General features: G+C 41.1%; 1 protein-coding gene across 1 annotated transcript; it reads right to left on the bottom strand.

Moving 5' to 3' along the window:
* Positions 1 to 439: 439 nt before the first annotated feature.
* Positions 440 to 10,780, bottom strand: LOC101846161 (cytochrome c oxidase assembly factor 5). Its single transcript, XM_005106868.3, has 4 exons — positions 10,602 to 10,780; positions 8,878 to 9,025; positions 5,208 to 5,303; positions 440 to 1,165 (listed from the first exon to the last, which is right to left on the bottom strand). The coding sequence occupies exons 2-4, from the start codon at positions 8,989 to 8,991 to the stop codon at positions 1,124 to 1,126; spliced, it is 252 nt and encodes an 83-aa protein (XP_005106925.1). The 5' UTR covers positions 8,992 to 9,025; positions 10,602 to 10,780; the 3' UTR covers positions 440 to 1,123.
* Between the last annotated feature and the right edge of the window lie 37 nt (positions 10,781 to 10,817).

Here is a 10,817-nt window from a genome sequence, read left to right as displayed (position 1 = left end):
TCAGATCAGAGGGGGTTGGAGGGTAAATGAAAAGTTGACAAAAGTTGACGGGGGTGTCCTTTCAAAGTTAATGTCAACCATGATGCTCTAAAAGGTTGGAAAAAAAGTGAAAAGAAAGGAAAGGATAAAAAAATATTATAGGCCAAATTTTCCTGGCTTAAAACTAATACAGTTTAAAATGCGTTATGTACCTGTAGGTTCTATCTAAATGTACATGAGCATTTTGGTTGAAGTCAACTAGGTGGGAAGGAGGGATGGGGGGGGGGTCCTGGGAAAGATGACAAGGGGAGAGGTGGTCATTTTTGGCCAAATTTTAGCTGATGTCATTTGTGAACGGTCCTTTAGTCATGGTCAAATCAACGGACAGCCAAAGTGTGTCAGTAAGTAGGTCGTATGAGTACCGTACGTATTTCTTTCAATAATGACATGCACACTCAAATTTCTTCTTCTATTGACAAACTTTTATTTCTCAACAAATAAGAAATGATAGCAAATTTATGCAGACAAATCCCACACTGGTCTGCACTGTGCACGACATTCCACACAAGTAGGCGCGACAACACAACAGTTTTACCATGGACAATAGACAGCTAGACACTACACATGGCGCTCCATTCTCGGGGGACATGGAAGCTGGAAGAGAAATCCCAGATCTACTGAGAACAACATCGGATCTCAATCTCTCAATAGAAAAGAAAAAGAAAAAAGGCCTACTCCTTCAACATTCTTACCACACACATCATAATATCTTTCACTTTATCACAACTATAAAAATATCACCACAGAAGAAATCTATAATTTGTTTGTATTTTTTATTCAAAGTATTCTGGGTAAGAAAACATCCCATGCACAACACATTGCATCTATCCACTTACAACGACAAATGTCAGAAAAAGTCCCAAGCATGCTTAAAAGAAGAACAACCGCACGGTCTAACTCACTCTTTCCCCGTCCACAAACAGCATGATCACACTAGAAGAAACAAAACTTTTGAATACACCAGCGAGACTCATTTCATTTTCCACCACACGTCATGTACATAAATTAAACGTTATCCATTTCGCTCAAGTAACACAATTCAAACCAACAAACTCATAATAAGACGAAGAAAGCAACAAAAAGCTCAGTAGTCTTTTCTTCCTCTGAACCTCGTCCTCATGTCCAGCTGGAGAATAAAAAGAGAAAAATTCGCTATTTAAATAAAAAAAAAAGATGTGTCTGCATTTCAAGGAACAATTGCTGTGAGCAGATTACAAGCTACAGCGATGGAAGTACTGTAAAACATGGTTCCTTTGAAAAACATCTCATTTGAAAAAAACTAAACAAATTGTTGGGAGTTTCAAAATTAAAAAACAACCAAACAAAAAAAAAAAAAGTGCATGATTATGTCAATGGCTTTTCATATCATGCAATTTGTATCAGAGAAATCATGTTTTACAGTACCTCTCTTCAGTTTTTGTCTCAAAATGAGTAGTACGGGGGCTCTTGTTGCCCAAAGGTTAAGGTGTTCGCCTCTCTTTTAAAGGTCCCGGGTTCGAATCCGGGTACTGACAGATAATATTTTTTCTCTAAAATTGTCTCCTTCCATCTATGCTCTCTAGCAATGTATTGTTCTGTCGTTTACTTTCGTCTCCACTTTCTGCCCTCACCCCCTCACCTCCTTTGCCCCCCTCCTCTGGGCTCCTGAATCTTTCCGCAGTCTTTCTACTGCTACTCCTTGGCTCCGTCTTAATGCTGTCTTTCAGCGACACCCTTGATCTTCCGGTAGGAACGACATGGGCGAAAAATCTCGGAGGTCCTGAGTGCAAGTTGCGCCCGCAAAAGATCCCTTGGTAGTCTAAAATCTATGAGTAGGCTTCGGCTGCCACTCGAGCATAATTCAAAATTTCCTATCTACTGAAAATGTTTAATGTGTCCCGCACGCTCATAATGTGGGGCGCCGGAAAACACTTACCAAAAAAACATTTAAAAAAAAATTGTTGGGAGTTTCAAAATTCAAAGTTTTACAAAAAAAAATGTGCATGACTATCAATGGCTTTTCACATGAAGCAATTTTTATCAGAGAAATGTGTTTTACAGTTACCTCTCTTCATTTTTTTTCTCAAACTGAGTAACACTAGTAGTACCAGTAGCATGGAAAACCAGCAAGAAAACAACTACAACTTTCTTTGAACCTCATTGACTTTACATAATATGGTCAAGGTACCTGTCTCAGGTTGGAAATAAGGTTTTCCCTTTTTCAAATGTTCAGAAATTGATGGCTCTGCGCTGTTATTAAAGACTGAAAAACACACAGGCCACACAAGGCTAGCGGCTGGCCCGAACAGTGAGAAAAGAGTTGTCTCCCCTTTTAAGTTCTCTTCATGAGCACAAGCACTCTGCTTAACATAAATTCTGCTGAACATGAAATCTGCTGAACACAGAGCAATTTTCTGGGTCCTTGAAGTTTGAATGATCAAAGTTTAGTGATGCAGTGAACACTGCAAATAGCCTTGACCCACACAGGGATTGGCATGATGAAAATCATTATTGTTATTATCCTTTATCAGTATTATCAGACAGTAACTTGCTGCCGTCCAGACATTCGAATGTTATCCTGAGGAGAAGCTATCTGTAGCCAAACTACATTCAGGTTCCCATCTAATATTATTGGTTAAATAATAAGCACTGTAGTGTGCTTACCTTAAACAATCAAAATCAAGGCAGACCCATGTGAGGCTCAAACACTTCAAATTTAAACGTCTCACATCATCTTGTCGCTGTCATTCAACATTGTTGTAGTACAGTAGAACACGGCTATAGCGGGACTTTTGGATCCAGAAGAAAAATCCCGCTGTAGGCGAGTTCCCGCTTTAGGAATGCAAAGGGAAATTACCCAAAAGTTTCTAAAAATCCACATGATTACATCCCTTCCATATCAGTAAAATTTGCGCTTTGGATTAGTCAGTGTTCCTTTTCCTGTCAACTTCGTAGATTATCTCAGCCTTTAATTCGAGTGAGAAGCATTTCCTTTTGTCTTTGTTGGAAGCCATCTCTTCCTCGGTTTGTAGCTTGTGTTGCCTATCGTACCGGTAGTCCTACAGTAGAGCTGGTGAAGTGGATACGTGCGTATGCCTGAGCATCAACGATCGCAATTCAATGAATCAGGAATCACACACTACACGCTCTCCTCTTCTTTTACTTTTTGGCCTTGCCTATGGCTATGGCCTATACGCTCTTATACGGATTTGAGCGTCTAGGCTATGGTACATCATTTTAAATTTTGGAGTGGCCCACGTAACACCTCTCTCCGCACAATCTCTCTCTCTCTCTCTCAGCCACCTGCCCCTCCTCACTCATCACTGGACTGGCCAATCACAATGCCGCACCTCTGACGGCCTGTTTGGATCCCGCCTACAGACCCCCACCCCCAACCTCCTTCCCCACAGCTAGAGCTTGCTCGATGTCTGCCCCTATATCCAAGTTCGAGCCTTTCCTTGCTCCGTAATTGAGTTTGCATAGAGAAAAAAAGGGGGACTCCGGTAAGGACCTGCTGAAGAGATAGTCCCGCTACTGTATAGATCTACATCACTTTTGGAGTGGTTCACGCGCCCGTCTCTCCCAACCATTTCTCTCTAGGCCTACCGCCAGCCCCACCTCACTCATCACTGGACTAGCCAATCACAATGCGCACTGCTGACTGCCTGTTTGGACCCCGCCTACAGCCCCCCACCCCCCGCTAGAGCTCGCTCGATCTCTCCCGTCTCCCGCTGTATTCGAGTTCGGGCCTTTCCTTGCCCCGCTATATCCAAGCATAAGTAATTGAGTCAACATAGAAAAAAAAAGGGGGATTCCAGTAAGGTCCCGCTGCAGGGATGGTACCGCTATAGCGGGTGCCGCAATAATCATGTTCTACAGTATTTTTACTATGTCAAAATGTTGAAAAAATTAAATGGTCCTTCCCTCATTCCTCTTTTAAAAAAGTACAGATTTAGACGAGTTCAACATTTTGTATTAACTCCTTATCTCTTTCAAGCCACTCTCAGAGGCTCGCAATCAGAATCACTGTGCCGGTGAGTCTCTGGGAGCGGCTCAGGCACGTTCCTTTGCCGAAAAAAGTCTCCTTTACCGGGATTTCATTCATTAAATGAAGAACTATCGGAATAGGTTCGCTTTTTAAAATTTATTTACCAATTTAGGGACGTAAAGGTAAATTTTAGATTTTTGTAACAAAAGAGGGCTCCGGCATTGAAGAAAAGAGTTTTTGTTGTTGTTTATTTCAAATCCCTTTAGCTGCGAGCATTTTGCTCTTGGCAGCGCAATGCCTCCCTCAAGTAACCACATGTCCTTGTCATTTGGTCAATGCCAGAGTAGAGCAGGCTTTGTAAGTCTGTAGGTGTGTGTAGGAGCCTGCGTCAAAGAACTGCCAGGTTTGGGCAATGAAGGAGAAGGAGAAAAGAGTTAAAAGATAATGTCCTGCCTGAAATAAAACAGTACTTTGCTTCTCCCAAATACTGTGTTTTAACACGCGACTACATTGAATGACGGTGACTACATCTTCATGGCTGACACTAAGCTACTGATTGAGGTCAGCGCCAGGAACCCCTGGATGATCTGATCAACACAAAGTTACCCGCTCACTTTTTTATGCTTTTATCTATTTCCTCTAAACCACAGCGCATGTCACTTTAGAGGACATCATTAAAACACAAAGTACCCCATCAGTCTGCCCCTCTCTTATTCCACACTCTCTTTTCCAGCAACACCAATGCACGCATCCAGTACTCCAACCCCTTGTTCCATGACTTCTCCCATATTTGAGACTTTGGCTTCGAACTTTTGTCAGGGCCTTCCTGCACTCAGGTAGGCTACAGTTCACACAAAAGTGCATGGATGGGCTGAAGAATGTTAAAGATTTATAACTTTAACAATATCAGTTGTGACTCTAGAGCTTATGCCTGTTCCACTCTACAATTAAATGAACTCTTTATTATAATATACACACTTATATTATATATGTAGTGTAAGAACAAATCATTTTTTGAACATAATTGTTAACAACAACAGGTAGAAGAAACACCTTTAGGAGAGCAGAGAACCTCTTTACGAAAAATCTCCAAAACGTCATAGCATGCTTAATACTGGATGAAAGGAAAGCTAAGTCTACTTTAGAAAAAAATAATCAGGTTGAACAAATAGAATGAAATTACTGAAATAGTTTACCATACCATTGATCTCCGACATTCAAGGAAGGCAACTCTAAGCTTGTTGCACTCATCAGGTATTGAAGGGTCACTCATGCAGTCTCTGGGTGTTCTCTTTTCCTGAAAAGGAATATTTTAAGGAGTAAGAATAAATAGGTGTCATGACGAGGTGGAATCAGGCACTCATCAATTTTTTGGTATATGTAGAGTTTTTGGTATTATGTTAAAGTCGATTCATTTCCTGTGCTTTTGATGAAAAATTACCTATCTATCTTGGTTAGAAGTTGAGATACTTGCAATTGAAGGAGTTGGAGGACGCCTGGTGTCAGAGGTAAAATTAGTGAGAAATGGCTGCCAAAGCTTGGCAACTTCCATAGCTTTAGAGTCCTTAGAAACTGAAAATTTACATTTTTTGTACCTTTGTAATTAACGTTTTTCAGTAAAGTCGACACAGAAATGTTTTTAAGTAGATTTAAAACGTGTTGAGCAAAAAATCAAACATTCAATAACAATTGTCAAAGCCACAGCCGATGTGTCACATATAATGAATAAAATCCCTTACAAAATGATGCTGCAGCCCACATTGTCTGTGTGAAAGCAGTTCACTCTACCATAAGGAGGCATGATAAGACCAGAGACCAAAATTTTTCAGGCGAGAAAAAAACTGTTTCATTCTTTTAACAATATGTTTCCTTTCACAAGCATTTTTCAACATTTAGAATTTGAATGACGACAAAATATTTATTGAGCAAATGTAATTGATACCACAGATTAAGAAACGACTAGCACACACACATGGCGAAACATACACATAGAGCGAACATATTTTTAGGTCCCAAGTTTTTTCTTATACACGTCATATCTTTGAATTTAAAACACGAGCATAGCAAAATTGGTAAACAGTTTTTTATTTTTTTAAAAATCCCATTGATCCTAGATAGAAGTTGATATACTTGTTAGTGAAAAAGGTAGGGGCTGCCTCATGAAAGAGGTAAAAATAGTGAGAAATTGGCCTCCAAAGTTTGGTGACTTCCAAATCTTGAGTGTCCTTGAAAACTGCAAATTTACATTTTCAGTGCTTTTGACTTTGATCAACAATTTTCAATAAAACCCACACAGAAATGAGTATTGAAAAGGATATATTTATAAATGGTGTTGAGCCAAAAAAAAATTTAAAAAATTGTGTTTTTTAAATAGATTTTTATCATTTTGACAAGCCCCCGATTTCACCATGATGCCAATCGGTAGTTTCCATGAGCAACAAAAGTCACTCTTCCTATGCCTAATATGACAGACATTTTCATACACAGGAGAACATTTACCAGCAGGTTGGTCACTCTATCAAGATTTTCGCTTTAGGAGTGATTTGACATTAATTATAACCAAACACTAACAGGCCTCCTTTTATCAAACTTGTAAACGGTGCTTCTGAATTCATTCTGCTGATGAAAGAATAAAAAATTGTCTACCTCTGCAAAAGAGTGAGCGTATTAGTACATATCAAGAATGTGTACATGCAAAAACTGAAGGAGGAAGAGCAGGAAGAAGAAAAACATTACTCAAAAACTACAGTAGAACTCAATGAGAACATGGATTCAACGAGAGGAGATGTATACCCGTTTTTTTCCTTCTTTAAAATCAATAAAAATAACGCGGATTCAACGAGCGCTTAAATCAGCAAGCTCGGATTCAACGAGGTCGCTTCCAGGGTGAACAGCCCCCGCCGACGTAGCTTCCCTCATTTTTCTCCCACAACGAACTTTATCTATTCCCAGTAACCATCCATTGCACTTGCATCGTGATCCATTACTCACTTAGCCGATTGCATGAGACAAATCAGCGGCCTTCTTTCATACCAACACATGCGTTGTTGGCATGCGTGTGTCGGGGTTGGATGGGCGGCCTGCACACGTGTGACTGTAGGTGCATGTTGCGGGGCACCAGCGGTCCGGGCGTGGAACGTTGCAGACACAACAAACGCGTCAGAGCCTCCCCCACCCCTCCCTCCCGGCAACTGATCATTATTACAATGATAATAATAATAATAATAATAAATAGCATTTGTATAGCACATATCCCTGCTCAACAACAGGCTCTATGCGCTTTACACTATATTATTACCCCAGCAGACCATAGAACCAGTGGTGGTGGGTGGACCAAAACTTGGGTGGGGCTTAGGTTGCTTCCAGTTCTTTACCACCAAATAGCAAGCAATAAGAATTAAACATTGATGATTTTTCTATACTCACGATGAGCCACGTCAGTTTGAGAACCATTCAAACGAGAAGAGTTGCCTTTGTTTTTCATCTCTTTGTTCTTAGTTAAATTCTTGTTGATGGTGGGGACGAAGCTGATTCACCTCCAAATTTCCTCTAATTAGTTTTCGTGTGATGAAAAAGTTGCCTTACAGGTTGTTCGACCTGATTTATAACTGTTAAATCTCAGCGGCACTAACACAAACATGAGCACACAGCACTTTAAACATAATATTTCTTTGAGCTGGATTAGGCCGTGTAGTCGAGAAAGTGGAACGCACCCAACAAAGAACCAATGAGCGCATAGGTATCTGTGTCAGTGGGGGAAAGTGTGTCGTAAACTTTCACCCCGTAGTCAGGGCTAGGAGAGCGTGAGCCCTCGGTACAGTGTTATTTTTTCCCAGTCTTCTACCTTTTTAGAAGAAGAGTTCATTAAGGACGGACTGTGGGAAAAGGGCTCGTCTTTGCTGAGCCCTAAAGACATTTGATTGGCTGCTGGGTTACTATAGTTGTAAGCGGTGACAACAGTGATTGGATAAGCGAGCAAGCCGCCAAGTTGATCACTCTGTGTTCATTGCGTGCGGTCATAACTGTTTCAACTGCTTATTTCATTATGGAGAAACTTTCATTTGCTTTGGGATAGAGTTGGGGGGTGGTGGGTGGGGAGGGGTTAGGGGCTCAAGCCCGTGAGCCCTTCACTACTCACTGCCACTGCATAGAACACTCCGAAACATTCTCAGCTTCCTGGGAAGCATACAGTGCAAGCAGCTGATTAAGCGCTCAAACATTAACAAACTGACAAGATCTTTCGCTGTCTATAGCCGGGTACCCATTCCCACCTGGGTGAAGTGAGGAAAATTCATGTAAAGTGCCTTTCCCAAGGACACAACGTTAGGCCCTTGACGGGATTCGAACCCACGACCTTACGGTTGCGAGTCCGAGAGCCTAACCACTAGGCCACCGACGCCATAAGCTAGTCTTGACGTAGATCTACGTAATGAATTGTGCGCTGGTCTATGGAATCTAAAGTTGCCGTATGCTAGGCTAGGCTCTACACAGAAACACATTTTTTTGGTAAACAATCGAGATGACACAGTACAGGCGAGCATTTGAACTAATCAATCTTTTTTTTGTACAGCTCATAATATGCACGCATTTCAGACACCATTTGTTACTTCTCTTTATACATTACTTGCTCAGTGCCTGCAATTATTTCCAAAAAAACCTCATTTTTGCTATAACGCACATTCGGATTCAACGAGAATTTAGGTCAGGCCCGGCGACTTCGTTGAACCCGAGTTCCACTGTATTTGAAAGGTAAAAATCTATTGACCTGCTGAGAATGACTTCACATTTCGGGCTAGGGAAAGAGAGGCTTTAAACATTTAAAGAAAATCAACAAATATATCTACGGTACGAAAAGGAAATTTGATGCAAACCTTCATAACACAGTCAGTCTTCAGAAGGCACTCCAACAGATCATCTCGAATCCCTTCACAGGCAAACTTCTTCTTGGTCTTTGTTTCCTCCACATCTTCATAATATTTAGGCATGATGGACTATTAGTATGAGCAATGGGGCAAAAATCTGAAAACCAATATTTAAAAAAAAGTGGGTGAAATTGCAGTTGAAAGTACTGGACTGGATGACTAACAATGACAGACAGATGCCATTTTCAAAGGTAAAAAGAGGCTTTAAGATTATAATACCAATAACTCCATAAGCCTAAAAAATGATGAGTGCCTGACACCACTGCGTCATGACACACATATTATTATGCCATAATTAGGCTTAATGATTTAAATAAAAACATCAAACACAGTTAAATGTGCTCTAACGGCCACCTGTTGAAGACATCTGAACATGCCAACCCTCGTAACCCCCCCCCCCCCAAAGTTTTTATTTCTGTTATAATAATTCCGCTATCGAGCTGTCTGAGATGACTACTTTTTCTCCTTGACAATGGTGTGAACAATCCCCTTTTACGAGTGACAGAGGATTTTTATATACAGGCCTGTATATAATATATATATAGATAAAAATTCCGTCTTAGACATTTTCCGTCTTAGACAGGGGAATTTAGGGGGAGATGGAGGTTGGTGGGTGGGGTGTTCAAAGGGCCAGCCGGTGTGATCAGGGATCGCTTGTCCGATCGGCAAGCAGTGGTCAAAACTTCACACCTCTCAATTGCTCTCCTATCTGATAATGACATGGGTCAGTCTTACTTATCTAATTACCGCCACAGTGCTTTCCTTTCATAGGACCACTGCTTGTCGTATTAAAAACAGAAACGTTTGAACATCTCCTCTGATTCCACCCTTAGCCCCACCCACCAATGCCACCCCTCACTGCCATGATGTAACAACGATTCGAGGAACTCTTTTCTCGGCTGGCCGAATGATCAGGGCGGCAGGCATTGGTCAATCTAATTTCACACCTCTGGCTTCTGGCTACTCAGGAAAGTTTCCGTAGTGGCTCGCTACTCGAGCACTCTCACGGAAAGTCGTGAGATTTCACACCCACACTACCCTGACCATCTGCATCGCTCAGGGCTCACATGATGGGGTAACATCTACCCCCAAATTGCACCCCTACTCCCTTTCCTCGCCCAGCGGCATGGCCATAGCGTTAAGTTTAAAGCCGGTGGAACCAAATTCGCGAGTTTTGTTTCAAATCAGGGCTGAGCGGGCAAATCATTTTCCGTCTCAGACAGGTGAAACCCTCGGAAGGGAGCGGACTTTTCTTTCTGTTTCCGCGTTGGACAGGTTTCCGCATTGGACAGGTTTCCGTTTTATACAGGTAATTAAAGAGAAATACATCAAGAGGCGAAGAGGGGAGCGGGAAGATTCCGTTACACACAGGTTTCCGTTGAGGCAAGTTCAACTGTAACTGATTTAAATGTAGGCCAGTATATTTACGGGCAAATAAGAGCTGCTAGTGATGTAATTGAAATTGTAGAAGAGTAGCTGTAGCCTAAGTTAAGTCATTACCTTAGCCTGGGTAACAAAATTATAATTTTTAGGAAGGCTAATTATTCATCATTCAATTTAAGATCCTATTTATTTTAACAAAATTAAATTATATTATATTGAACTACTGGCTTCACCTTGGCCTAACAACATCACAAATAATGCAAAAGATACAATCAAATAGCCATATTCACCTTTATTTGATCAACTTTTGAGTGGGAAGAAACTTCATCAATAGTGTCACCACAACCACACGAGAACTGAATCAGTGTTAGGCTAGCTGTTTGCAGTGACCGCTAGGCCTACTGTCAGTTGTAATGTGAATTGTGAACACCTTTCAGGTTTATTCGTTTCATTCAGCACAGCCCTCCAGGCAAGAACACTTTTTAATTATTATTTTTAACAAGCTT

This window comes from Aplysia californica, unplaced genomic scaffold, assembly GCF_000002075.1.
Source record: "Aplysia californica isolate F4 #8 unplaced genomic scaffold, AplCal3.0 scaffold00560, whole genome shotgun sequence".
Taxonomy (NCBI): Eukaryota; Metazoa; Mollusca; class Gastropoda; order Aplysiida; family Aplysiidae; genus Aplysia; species Aplysia californica.
This window is presented reverse-complemented; position numbering and strand designations above follow the sequence as displayed.